The 15,030-nt window shown below is 33.4% G+C and overlaps 1 protein-coding gene across 2 annotated transcripts in view; it reads right to left on the bottom strand.

Moving 5' to 3' along the window:
- Positions 1-10,556, bottom strand: part of LOC106667735 (E3 ubiquitin-protein ligase TRIM9) — a 279,184-nt gene extending 268,628 nt beyond the window's left edge. The window contains exon 1 of one of the 2 annotated variants that reach the window (XM_014395865.2): positions 9,665-10,556. In XM_014395865.2, the coding sequence (XP_014251351.1) occupies positions 9,665-10,381 (717 nt within the window). In that variant the 5' untranslated portion in view covers positions 10,382-10,556. The remainder of the gene's footprint in view (positions 1-9,664) is intronic. The other variant, XM_014395866.2, reaches the window with a different exon arrangement.
- Positions 10,557-15,030: the final 4,474 nt, after the last annotated feature.

The following is a 15,030-nucleotide window of genomic DNA, read 5'->3' as shown; positions in this document are numbered from 1 at the left end:
ATTGTCAGAACAACCTGTCTTCACACGATTACCTAATTTAAATTAATCCTTTAGGACTCAAAATTTGGCCCCGTGACACACAGCAAATTGAAAATCATATTAACATCACCAATCACGATTCGAGCGGTTAATTCCCCCTACATACTATTATATTTCTGGAGCGAAAATACAAATATTTATCTCCGGGATAAATCATTATGACGCCTCGCGATGGGATTGTGTTGACCGATTGGACGTGACTGCAAGCCCGCAATGTGGATCGCAAACAATCCTCATAATAAGTTAATCAGCAACGGTTTATGTGGGACGAGGCAGCCAGGTTCAAAATCCACCGTTACACCAAGGGGAACGATCACGGTGAAAGCCGAATCGTATAATAGATACCACCATCGAATCGTGAGGACAAAAGAATATAATCAGTTGGACAGAAACAATGTAGGCGTAAAAAGACAAAATATGACGGACCGAATTGTACAATTTGCCTGTGATTCAATATAAAAACAGTGTACTAATGGAACCAGTAATTTAATTATATTACCATCCTCTTATCAATTCATAGCACCGATATTCATGCAAATTGCATAAGCCTTCCTAATACCATATAATGTTCGACTCAGTTTGCCAGATATTAGTTTATATAAATAAAATAGAATAAAACCCTTCTACTATAACAAAGGAGAAATAATACACTTTCAGAATAAAATTTCAAATGATAAAATAAAAATAAGTACATTGGAATATCAACATGTGAATATATGTTACATTTATAAACGATATAAAATTATTTTTATTCGCGAAAAGTTCAAAAGGTGCATGGAAATGGGATGTAGAAAGCATATGTTTGATGCCCAAATAAACCTGAAATGCCACGCCGGTTTTTGAACAAATCGATGCGGTTGCGAAAGTCTTTGCGTAACGAGAGCAAACAAGGTGAATTTAAATTTTGACATTCTGGCCTCCATTCGAAAGCAGCAATCAACAAGCTTGAAATACAAAGTTACCCGCCTCAAAATAAATTCAAAACGAGTCAACAGGGTAATCAAAAGAAAACTGAAAATATTAAAACTTAAGAAACCTGAAATTGCAATATTAATACACGTCCTTGTACAAATTCACATGTTTAATTTTAAAGACGATAAAGTAAAAGCAAGAAGCAGGTTTACTCTAATGCTAGACCAACAAAACTTTATTTTGATTAGACGTAATTCTCCTTACTATAATGTCTTATGGAATCTTAATTTATACTGCTAAACTTTATATTAAGTAGTATTCATGACATCATAAATTAAATGTGATCTGCATATGTTGCTTCCATTGCTAGAAATGGGATCATTTCCCTCAATTAATGTGTTCCCTCAATCAATTATTTTTCAACCATTTCGACCATAATTTCGAAAAATGGGTATGTATTGAAATTTACGAATTTTGTGCAAATATTAAACATAAAGGTATCATATTAATGATCAACCTTATTTTGAAAGTTCGATTGGGACTAGTTACAATAAAACACCAATTTTTTTTTTTTTTTTATAGTAGCAATAGTAAAAAAGGCTTAAGAAAAAAAAATTAATAAACATGGGAGGAGAACTCACCGGTGGTGAGCCTCTTACAGAAAAACCACATTTTTTCGTTCACTCATCATGTTTCTTAGGAGCCAATGTGTAGGACATCACTTGATGTTGCCATCGGCATTTCAGTCGATGAGAAGGATTATCTGGGATAATAGTGGAACTGAACTGACATACCAAGGCATGGGGATGTGCAGAAAGGGACTGAATTTTTCTAATTTGCTTTCGATATATATGAAACATAGGAAATATCATCAAGGTCTCGGTGTAGGTGAGGTTTGATACATAAGAACTTAGGACTGGAATCTCTGAATTCCATTCGTAGTTGAAATGCTTGGTTGACTCCCAAAGTTCGATACTAAAAGTCCACAGAGGTTAAGAATCATGGTGTACATCAACCTATTGTAGTTTAGTGGAAGTTTGGATCATCTGTTTAATTCCTTCCGTTTCAGTCTTGTATCCGAATTTCAAGAAAGTCCGTATAGATTAAGTACCAGTAACGTACATGTTCGAAAGGGATTAGTGAAATTCCAAAAAGTAAATAGGTGGTAGTGTAATCCGTCTAAATGTTAAGTTAATATAATGGCTCATCACCTCTTCATCTGGACAATATGTGGAGGCATTGTAAACAGTTTTGAAGGTTTCTGGATGCAGTGAAGGGATTGCTTCAGGGAGGATAGGAATATCAACAGTACACATCGTCTAAAGGAGAGAAACAAGAATATTCTTGACAGAAGCCAGCTTCGATATGATAGGGGATATTGATGTGCCCTGCCAAACTTTTTACTTAAGGAAAAACAATGTACGATTTTAGGATTAGGTAGTTTTAAGCAGGTTAGGAAACCCTTCAGCGTTCACAGGCCAGAGTGCCAAACTCTGTTAAGGGCTTGAGCAATCTCTAAGAACACCCGGACAACACTTCTTCTGTTATGGAAAGAGGAAATGACCTCGATGACATCGATGGATGGTGGAGTGTAGGTAGGTACCTAAATCCAGACTAATGACTAGGAATATGGATTTATTGATGGGGTAGAGGCGTTTTAATAAAGCCTTATCGACATTGTACCTATTGGAGGAAGGAGACTAATAAGATAAGAGAAAGATTAACATGTTTGGTTGGTGCGTGGAGAGGAATGAAAGTGAAAAATTTCCAAAGAGCAGGGAAATACGCTATTCGCAGGACGGAGTTAAAGATGTAAATAAAGAAAACTAGGGATTTTCTCGGCAGAAAGCGAAGGATTTGATACGTAATCAAAACAAATCCAGGGCTCTTTTTGTGGGGGAGAAGACTAATTAATGTCGGAACGTGAACAGGCTTTAGGAGGGAGAGTAAGAGGACAACCTTGAAAAGTAAATTGAACTTTTAAAAAATAGAGAGGATTAGAGCTTCTTATTATTTTTTCAAAATTTTCTTTGAATGATAAAATATATGGAAATTGTTGTGTAAATGGACGTTAGCAATACTTAAACACGTACTTCTATAGTGTTATTTTAATATTCTTTAATATTGAAATAAACACGTAGTTCCTTTATTTTTATTTGTTTTTTTTTTATGAAGACTATTATCACGGTCGACGTTTTAGGACAAAATCCCATGTTTACATGGCTCCGGCAGGAGGTACAGAATTTCAATAGGAACACGCCTCCTCGTTGTAACAAGGGCAGAATTCTAAAATTCCATTTCTTTTTGGGTGTGCATGTTACCCCCGTGTTCACGAAATCCCCTATGCGACTTTGAAACAAATGGAAAAAATAAATTGGGCTTACAGCGAAACGTGACCTTTTAAAAATGGACTTATTACAAAATAAAACGAAGTTTAAGAATGAACTAGTGGAAACATTGTCACTATAAATGAAGGACAAACATTTCATTTTTATCTACCAAATTTTTAATAACAACATTAAGTTTACATTACTGGAATATTGTTTAATTAGAAAGAGAAGAACAAGACACATAAAAACATACTAATATAATTTTTGCACCACTTTGAAAGTAAGACGTTTTGTCACTTAACCGTGAGAACCTTACACAATAGCGACAACAAAAAAGTGATTGTTAAAAGATATATGTAATATTTTCGTTAATTTTCTTTTTCCCAAATGACTTTTCTCATCTTACTCTTACTAGGCCAGCCAGGTTTGATGGTTTGATAGTTTTTATACTTACAAACTTTCTCGATCTTAATCAGGCGTTTTAAATTTAAGTCTCGTTCCATCGAAGTTTTACCCAACATTATATCGCAAATCGTAAAATAAAGTTTAACTACATTTTAGGATATATAGCAAAATTTCCACCTAAGATGAAATTGCACCACTTTGAAAGTGAGACGTTTTGTCACTTAACCGTGAGAACCTCACACAGAAAGCCACAACAAAAAAGTTATTGTTAAAAGATATGCATCATTTCATTAATTTTCTTTTTCCCAAATAACTTTTCTTATCTTACTCAACGATACAGAGAGCTCATTTAACGCCATGTCATCTTAAATCAATTAATTATCGAAATATTTTGTAAGATTATCAAAATTTCTATTCCAGAATATCGATTTGTTTCATTTTTCCGGTTTTATCGTTTTTATTAATCATTCAAAATGTACATTTGATAAATACAAGTACAATAAAATAACGTGTTCATTTGTATAGTAAATATTGGAGGGATGTTAGCACTATTCCCTTTTCAATGAGCCAATTTACGCCATTCTTCCTGTATTTTCTAGTACACCTGCAGCGTTTGACAGGCTCTAACGGCCATTACTTCACGGTCGCGTTATATTGTAAGTCCCGATTCTCCGGCCATTGTGAAGAATCTACATGTCCAGTTTGCTAACACGAACCAAAAAAATCCACCGAGAACGACGAAAATCCAAGAACAACGTGTCACACGAGACACCTAACGTATTTAGTGCATAACGAACTAAGCCACAAGAGATGTGCTTCTTTTAAATAAAGAACAACATTAACTATTTTAAAATAAGACAATAAAAATTGAGAGTGCTGATAAAACATCTTTAGTATCCCGGCTATGATGTTTCAGTTCAACTGGTCAATCCAAAAACAGTGGAGGAAAACTTATATCTATTCGCTTAATGAATCGTGTCGTAAAATTAGGGCATAAATATATAATATATTATGAGCTAATGTGGAAGATGAATGTGGAGTTGACCGAATTTTATTACGTTTTTTAACTAGTATACGTTTTTAATAATGACATGATATGTTTCAACCGATTTTTGACTATGCGATCTTCCTCTGAGAATAATGAAACTGTCTTGTTTCCGTTCGTACGCTTTTAAAGCTGTGAATGATGGGAACGTTTAAAATGTTTAGTACTTAAATTACACCGTCGGCAATAAAGTTGGCCGAAAAGCCAATGATAACGAAATAGCGATTCGTCAGGGACGTTAATGCAGGAGAGCCCGATAAGGAAATAGCTCCCGCGACCTGACAAATAAGCTGTCTTAGCCCCAGTTCAATAATTGTTCAATAATTCTGAAGATATTTCTCTACAAAAACACATAACTTTCAATCCCCTCTGCCAACACAAAGAGTATTTAATGGCAACAAAATTATAGAAAAGTTTCAAACCTATTCCTTCAAATGTAGTTTTTATTGAAGTAATTCTATCTCCCATATAGAACCACGATTGTTAAAAGAAAAAAAAAGTTAGTACATATAATTTTGTAATAAATGTTGCGTCCATCCAACAAACATAGAATCCTAAACCATAACTTGCACTCCCAAGGTGCGAGGTCTGGGCTGAAAAATTGAGAAGTTTATGTTCGAATTCTTTAATTTTTTGAGTCTGACGTAAACACACATGACCTTTTTGGCAATCCTATCTCGCCTTGGCACATGAAGGGCTGTTTGCCCAAACAAAACCAAATGCTTTATTTTTAAATTGATCCATTTTTCAACAGTGACGTTTCACGAGACCTCCAGAAGTTATTATTCAACTCTAAGAGGGATGTTTCCGCAGGGATGTTTTTGAAAAATATTACAAATCCTAGTAAGTTTTGAGAAGTGTGTGTGTGTGGGGTGTTGGGGAATGATCGACAATTTTCCTGATGGTTGTCGGAATCAGCGCCTCAGTGAAAATCCTTAAACACCGCCATCAATACATAGTCTGCAGATGATACTTTAATTTTTCGGTTAACATTTATTTTAACTTTCTCTTAAAATCACACTAAAAACGAATAAGTGTTACCCTTTTGTTATACTTGTATTTTATTTTTGTTTTTTCAATGGCATTATGTTCATCACTTTAGCCTAGCTTTAGAAATTTGTGGTAAATTGGATGGGACAAAAATTCCAGGGGCGACGGTGGGGTTCGAACCCAGGACCTACGGTTCTACAAACCGTTTACCTATGAGAGCTTACCTACATTCGTTAAATATAAAGAACGTGACTAAAAGACAAATTATCATTGGGTTTCTCGCTGAAACAAGCTTACTTGAGAAAATTACAACTCTCATTCTGCTCTCAAACTTCATCGTTAAGTTATTTTGTATTATTATATTTTTTTTTTTTTATATTGTTGTGTAATTGTTTAATAAGAATAAGCCAAGGGTTGAAATTGGAGGGTACAATGTCCAATACCCCTACATTTTAATGTTTATTCGATGTCCATAGTAAATTAGGATTATAAATACTATTTTTAATTCTATATAATATTAAATATAGAATTAGAATCATATATTTTATATGTAATTAGAATTAGAATTATATTGTCGGAATAGTTGATTTTCATGTTGGATGTAGTCGTGGGTTTGTTGAGGACGGAGTTGAGGGGTAAAGAGGACGAGGGTAGGGTTCGAACGGCAGAGGGCGAGGGTGGTCGGTGTTGCTATGAAAACAATCTGGGGATCACTGGCGGGGGAGATTTTTCTTTATCTTACCTTTTGAGCTACACATGCTGTTTATCTCTCGCCTGCGAATCCCGTGATGGGGAAAACTATTGGAAATGGGATTTTTCTATTTTACAATCAAGGTAAGATTTATCAACTTGTGTCTCGGAGGGTGGTACCCCATCAACCCTCTCTTCTCTTTTTTATTCCCACGCTTATAAGGGAGATAAAAAACAAATCTGACCCAGTATGTCTTTCGAAATCACACACGAAGGGATCACGATCGGTCTTTAAATCCCTTTTTCGAATGGGTTCAAAATTAAAGCACACTTGGACGAATTTGCTAGTTTAAAAACCTGATAACAATCTTCCATACCAAATCAACAAATCCTTTCTTTTAATTAACCCTACGGATTTTGATAAATACGTCTAAAACGGATAGAGTTCTGCTAATGTAATATCAAAAGTATCAATTGTTGAATTGAAATTCTTTTGAACCTAACAATAGACAACCGTCAAAAAATGCAGAAAGAGCAACAGAACGACATTTTCAATATGTAAAAACATACATTTAAATAGTTCATATTAATGTTTATAACAAACAAAGCGAAGAACAAAACGCAAAAATGCATGCTAATCGAACTTTATTGTAAAAACGAATCGACTTTTGGACTTTGAAGCTAACATGAAACAACTTTTCATCAACTGAAGTTAAACGAAATCTATGGTGAAAACCTTTGGTTCAACAGTTGATCAACTAAAATTTCAACCAATCAAATCATGACACTCCTTTAAAGTTGAAGCATAACTTGAAACTTTAAACTTTTTCATTGTCCGTGTTGTTTTGTTTTAATTTTTGTTTATAAAATAATTTTAAAAAAAGAAATGAGACAAGTGGATTTGAAGTGTGACTCTAAAAGTATTATGATTTTATCGTAAGCATTGGGATTGGGAGATTTACTATTCCAAAATTAAGACGTCTGTCTTTCTCCTTGGATTACCGGACAATGCTATGTACCATCTTTGGCACAAAAGTTGTCGACATTTATGATTTATGAACCCCGCGAACTAATGCTGACGCGACACGATGAGGATGAATAAATATGCGAGGGGAAATGCGTTGAATTCTATCATACAGGCAATGGAAAAATTTCCAGACTAATTCTGATTAAGAAAACAAAATTAATACAGTTAGAAGAATGTACAAGAAAGAAGAAAACAATCAAAAGTTGATCAATTTTTATTGTAACGTGTGAACAAAACATTATTTAAGTAGTCTCGACTCTGAAAAGTTTATGAGCTCGGTTGAACAGACAGATTGCGTTAAACTTTAGTTGAACAACAAAAGTTGAATCGTGAAAACACGCCTAGATAAATATCAAATATATCGATTGTTGAACAGAAAATTATTAATTATTAATTAATAACCATAATTAAAATAATCACAACAAAGAATCTCTTGGAGGACAAAACATCAAAAAGTGGTGATAATCGACCTTTTTAAAGTTTCCGGAAGACTTTTTTTATCGTCTTTTCCACTGTGAAGCTTAACTTAAAACAATATGCCTTGCTAACAGAATCAAACTTGGATACCTCACAATGAAAATAAAGAGACAATACTAAGAAGACAGTAAGTGGGAACACAATGAAACAAAAATTACATTTACGAAACAAGAGGGATGAAAACATTTCAAGACAAATTTCAATTGGTTTCAAAGGGCAAAATTTTCACATACATTTCCCAACAATTGACCGAAATACTCAACTTACATTAACTTAATTTGTTTTGTTTTTTATTGTAAAAGATATATTCTTTTATGACGATTATTAGGATTGTTGTTGATATTAGGTTCGTTTAAAAAATTGTTATTTTTATTCAATAATCCAATTTGAAAAATACAACTTTTCCACACACAACATATTTCAATTTTTATTGTGCTATAAGTCGGTTCACGGTTGCCAGTATTTAATCGTTGTTTATTGTATTGGATTTACGCTGGTTTTAACAGCAGCCTTAATACCAAGCTTATACGCCCGAATGCAATGTTTTTCCTTGAAGTTTTTAATCGATAAACAATTTAAAATCGAGGAATACCACGTTCGCCATTTCATTCCTCCGGCAGGATTTATAAAGAGTTTAATTTTAATAATGAATGACGAGATTCCAATTACTACATTTATAAGAGTTGGCTATTCAACGGGTTGCTAATCATAAACGTATTTCATTTTATAGAAATTTCCCCTATCTTATTAAGGACTTAAGGATAAAATTTTTAGAGTAGTCTTTCTCCTGCGGTTTAGGAAAGTGGTTCAATTTGTTGAAGTTTCGGCATTCTCGTCTCTAGAACATGGTGTATTTCTTAATTGCTACAATAGAAAACAATTTAATTGTTTTGTAGAATAAAGGTACAAACCATCTACTTAAAATTTGAATATTGTTTTTAAACAATTTCATATATAACACTCTAGTAACAAAAACAAACAGTCCATAAAAAAGAAGGATAACAAAAACCAAGAAAAGAAGATGGAACGCAAAAACATTATTTTTGTTTTAAGCTGACCACAGATTACAAGAACAACTTTGGGAAAAAAACACAAGATAAATAAATCTATAAGAAAAGAATTCATGTATATATTATTTTTAAAAAATTGACGATTTGTTTGATTGATCTCTAACTGATTTCCTATGTTTAAAAAAAGTCAATTGTTTACTTTTTATCAATGTAAATAAGAAATCTAATATAAATAAATCACCCCGCTGAAGGTCATGGACCGATGACCTAAGAATTTATAATGTTTCTCATTCGTATTGTACATTGTATGAAAACTCAGTAAAGACATTTATCAATTCATTTTCACCGTACACATACACAATTCGTATTAAGGAGAAACGGATAATGCAAACGTCTTCATACCATAAAATTGTTTTAATTTTACACCCTGTACGAAAAATACTATTTTAGAAAAAAGTACCTTATTTAAATTTGTTGTGTATTTTTTCCTTTTTTCCTGGATCAAAATCAACTTCGCTATCCCTAAGTTAGCAGAGCTTTTAGTTTTATTTATTTACATATTTATTTTGCTGTTTTAAAACCCTTTTAAATGGTCAATAGGATTTTTTTTAAGATACGGCTGAGGATTCAAGTATTTATTTTACTACAGACGAGAAAATCGTTGAAATATTTTGTAATATTATTATATGTTATACTCTGTGTGCTAAAATTATTATTATTATTATCTTGTATTCAGTACCTTTTGAGCCTTGCACATGGTGTTGATGGCTTGAACGTCGTGGCTGGCGTGTCTCGTGTCTCGGCAGTGGGCGCAGACTGCTACTTTACAGAGCATGCAGTAGTAGGAAAGCGGTTCTTCCTGGTGATCCTGGCAGAAAACCTCCTTAGCCGCTTCCCTGATCCTAAGGGCGGATCGACCGGGAGAGGTCAAAGTGTGTTTGGCCAGGGCACCACGTGCAGGATGGCAGTTTTCCCTGCACTCATCGCAATAGTGAACTTCGCACTGTTCGCACAAGACCGTCGCGGGCTTGGCCGGCTCTTTGGTGCACAGTTCACATTTCGGAACGAGTTCTTTGGCCTCACTGTATTTATCGACGATGTTCTGCATAGCCCGGTACTTAGGCAGGTTCTGTGCACCGTTCTCGTCGAAGTAGACCGTCTTTGAGCATACGGGACATGCCAAAGCGAGGGCACTGCTCGTCAACGGAGGAAAGAGGATGCCTTGGATGTTGGGTGTCCCGACGTAACTGTTCGGCCTGCTCGTACAGACAACGCCGCTGTCCGTCTCGCTCAGAATCGACAGCTTATCCACTTCTTCCGCAATCTGTTCTTGACCGTTGGCCGCCGGCACTTGCAAAAGAAGGGCACAGTTGAGACACAAAGCGTGATAGCACGGCATCAGAACCGGGTTCGAAAACAACTCCTTGCACACCGGGCATCTCAGTTCGTCCTCCATCGCTTAACTCATGGATAAAGAAATAAACCGAGGTTTTTCCTACCGCACTAACACTAAACAAACACTCGACGAGAAAGCACACTCCCCTATCAACGAGTCGGCTTCCCGACAACAACTGAAGCTGAACTCAGTGCGAGCTCAAAGTTCAGCCGACGAGTGACGGTGGAGGGAGAATATCACCAAAGCGCCCGACTACCAACCTAACCAAGCGTCCTGCACGACAAAACAACACCCCTTCCAAGTAATGTCCCATAAACAAAAAAAACTTTTAAATATATATTTATCAAAATAAAATTAATGCCAGGTACGGGAAGTTTTTAATATTAGCGGTTAAAAACGTGATAGAGCCTTATAACGTGGATTGCAGAAACCCGCACTATCTACCGATACCTTCCTAAAACAATCCCTTATCCTCTAACTTATTTTTATTTTCATTCTTATTCTATTTATCTATACAAAAATATTGAACAATTTATTTTGTTCTAACAAGTTCATTTGTTAGTTTTACAAAATTTATGTTCAAAATTAATATTAAAATGAATTGCTTTACACTTCATAGTTTAAGAAACTGTCGGAAGGGAGTGAAGTGCATGCTTAGATGAACTATCCATTTAGAAACAAGATCCTCCAGTATAAAAACTAACAATTAAACATATTTTGACCAAGTTCGTTGTTACTATTAACCTTTGTACTTGCTATTTCAATATAATAAGTACCCATATAAAAAAATCTGTAGTTCCCATTATATACGTACAAATTATGATATATATTTTTAATGTGTGGTGTTTAGTGATCATTAATAAATGATTATTTAGTTAGTTAAATGAATTTATACAGTGATGCACACAATATTGAAATTTTAGGTTTAATCTAAGTATTTGTGCTCACTCAAAGTGTGTGTTTTCTGTGTAGATGTGTCATTGGGTTTTGAAGAAGTGGGGAAGGGAATAGTTTCTTATTTTCTTCAAAACCCAACTTATATAAACAAAAAACAGTAATATCTCACTAACACTCTCAACACGACTCTACTTAGAAAACACCCACTTTGAGTGAGCACAAATACTTTGATTAAACCTAAAATTTCTATATTGTATTCATCATTGTACAAATTCATTTTCATATCTTACATGTAATTGTATAATTTAAATAATGTTTATAAATCCCAGGCCCTGAAGATGATCTCAATAAAGATCGAAACATTGGCACGATAAAAGAAATTGCTTTTCTAAACCCACATCACACCAGACCGCATCTCACAATCTCTAAATAATATATTTATAATTTGCTACTCCTCTTCCTTTTTTGGTCAATTGTCTTGTCTTTGATGATAGAATTATTTAATTAGTAATCTGTTAATTATTTATTATTATTTCCAATTTTTGGGCAAAGACTAATGAGAAGAAAAATTAGCATCACGAACTTAAACAAGATTAGAAATTTATGAGTGGTAATAAAAATTATTTAATCATGATGGTTGAAAGAAAATTCACAAAAACATAGGAAAATCATTTAGTGATAGATTAAAATTTAACTAACAATTTATTCTATCACTAAACAATTTTCTAGTTTCTTTCAAATCATCATAATCATAAATCAAACCTAAATCATAAACATTTTTTTAGTAAAACTTATAAATATCTATTAAGTTTAATTTGGTTTATATTAAAATAAGTATGTTGTAATTATTATAACAATAAAAATATTTTGTATATAGTTTGAAATAACCGACAAAATATGAATGTTATTTTTTTTCTCCCAATTCTACAAACATATACTTGCATACCTATGTGTACAAATTGAGCCTATGACTTCTCACTACTGCAGGTCAATCCCACTTTTGTATATTTGACAATAAATTACCAGCAGGTCTTGAAAATCACCCACCTTGGGTTTTGGGAGTCTGAGGTTAGACCTCACTCTTATCCATTCTCCAATCAAGGTTGGGCTCCAGGGTTGTTAACACTTAGGTCATTTGAGCACCCAACACATCAGTATTTAAATCCAAACCCACCAAACTCTTTCCATTTATGGTACAAATAATACACTCAGGTAGAATGGAGAGTATTTGATATTCCTCCATCACCATCCATCCACACATATACTAACTACCTATATAACCCGGCGTTGCCCAGAGGGAAAATAGAAACACATTATTTTGAGTGTACATATTGCTATTGCTAGATAAGAAGCATATGTTTATATAAATTAAATGAACACAATTGAATGTTTAATATGAATGGTTTGTATTTAGTCATGATATTATATATTTATATATGCAATATTATTTTTGTTTTGGATTGCATTGTATTAAATTGTAACGACTGTTGTATGCAGGGTTAAATTCAATGAAATGCTCTTTGATTGGATAAACAATGTTTTTAGTGATTCCATTTGCGATGAATACAAACAACAAATCCATTGATTTCCTGGAGCATGCAACATATAATTCTCCTTGTGATTTGTTTATCATTACTGCAAAAGCAAGCTTTATTGGCAATCGCAATCATTTGAATTGGAAAAATAGTACTTTGGTCATCATTGGTATATATTGTATTACCGCATCCCCTCCTTTTAACTTTAGTAACTATATTAATATTATTTCAATTAATTATACTTTTTCTCTAAGGTCTTGGTTGAGATGAAAAAGTTAGTGTCATGAGCAGAATTCAAACCCACGACCTTCGGCTCAATATGCCGCTGCTTTAACCACATGAGCTATTGTGATTTCGATCGACTTACACACAACTGGCCGAGTTCAGTAAAACAATGTTTATTAATGAAGGTAGGATGAATCGATCGTCTAGACATGACCAATTTTTTCAGAATCAGGGATGCAATCACAAAGCAGTGCGTATTGTAACTTCGACACCAAGCTTTTGACCTTTATTAGTCTTCTTTAGGGGTATATTACATTGTCATAAATAAATATGATTACAAAACATTAACAAAACTTTAAAAACAATAGTTAAAATTGTTTTTAAAAATATCATTATATATTAATGTATAATACCATTATATAAATTATTGTGATTTGACAATGTAATGTAGCCCTGAAGAAGACAGTAATAAAGGTAGAAGTTACAATACTCACTTCTTTGTAACTTTATCCCTGATCCTCAACAAATTGGAATGTGTATTAATATTTTATGCACATAATTTATGACTGTTCATGTATACATACCTTTAAAACAAAATCTTTTTTTTAATCTTCATCTTTGTACACTAAATAACTGTTCAATTCAAACACTTTTCACAGTTCTGATGGTTTGGCGGTTAGGTCACAGGTCTCCTACCTCCACCACTGCTTCCTATAGTAACATACGGTGAAGTTTATATCACCCATCAGCTTCTGTACATTTAGCTTACAGCTGAGAAGATGGACGCCACAAATTCCTAAAATATCTCTTATTAAAACTGATGCCCCTTATTTGTTATCTGCCCATTAATTTTTTTTTTCCAAGTCTCTAATTTCAATCTCAAAGCCATACTACGATGGCACTGAGTTAATGCAGACACAAAATTAGTCTTGATGGTCCTAAGTAAGTTTATTATTTAATGTGAAACCAAAATAAGTATGGCATTCCCATTCACTAAATTTAATAAATATGTTATCTAGCAATCAACCATCTAGTTTTGTACAATGTTTCTTTGGTATACAAAAACATGATAGAGATCCTATGAGTACTGAGAGTTAGACCTTGTTTTCATTTCACTATAGACAAGTTTAATTTATTTTAATAAATCATTAGGATCCACAGAACAACAAATCATCAGTATCATCAGCAAATAGTGATGTACGGTTAGATAGGTGAGGTACATTGTCAAAAGATAGAAATAGTATATGGCCTAAGATGGAACCCTATGGCACTCCATGATCAAAAAGTAGGCTAGGCGATGTATTTCTTATTTCGTCCATTAAAAGTGGCAGTAAGTTTAATTTAACTGATTTTGTTGAATTGAAAAGATATGACCAATCAAGGGCTGTACCTCTAATACCAAGTTATCCATTTTTTAAATTAATTAGTTAATTTTTCTATAGTGATCAAAAGGTTTCTATTTATCATACAATACTCCAGTAACTACTTTATGATATTTGTTTTATTTGAAAATAAAATTAAGCAATGCAAAGACCAGAGTTGATTTATTATTCCTAAAAAAATTATTTGGATAGTCAATTAAATTTGACAGGAAAATTATATAATCATTTAAAATAAACAACTTCAGATATTCATGAAATTAAACATAACTGTGTAGAGATAAATCCAGAATCTAGGATCATGTTTCATACTAGAGATTATGAGAGAGTGAAAGAGAAAGACAGAGTGCAAAGTGAGAAAGAGACAAATAGAAAAGTAGACGTTTTATTAACATATTTTACAATAATTTAACTTTAATAATAGTTGAACAAGTGAACGTTTCAATGCTTTAAAACATAAACATTCGACGTGAATGCATGAAAATAATTTTCATCATGCACTACAGACGGTACCTATTTGCACTACAGGCGATAAAAAATATTAAAAATTAAGTGTAAGTCCTTTTTCATCCTTGGTTACCAAACGACCTAGAATACAAAACATCTTCAATGCGACCTAATTTACCTAAAATTTATGAAATAATTATTCCCTCCTCCGTTTATTCTGGACTAA

Source organism: Cimex lectularius, unplaced genomic scaffold (genome assembly GCF_000648675.2).
Source record: "Cimex lectularius strain Harlan isolate CLEC.00 unplaced genomic scaffold, Clec_2.1 scaffold101, whole genome shotgun sequence".
Taxonomy (NCBI): domain Eukaryota; kingdom Metazoa; phylum Arthropoda; class Insecta; order Hemiptera; family Cimicidae; genus Cimex; species Cimex lectularius.
Note: the sequence above shows the minus strand (reverse complement) of the source record. Positions and strands in the feature narration are given on the sequence as shown.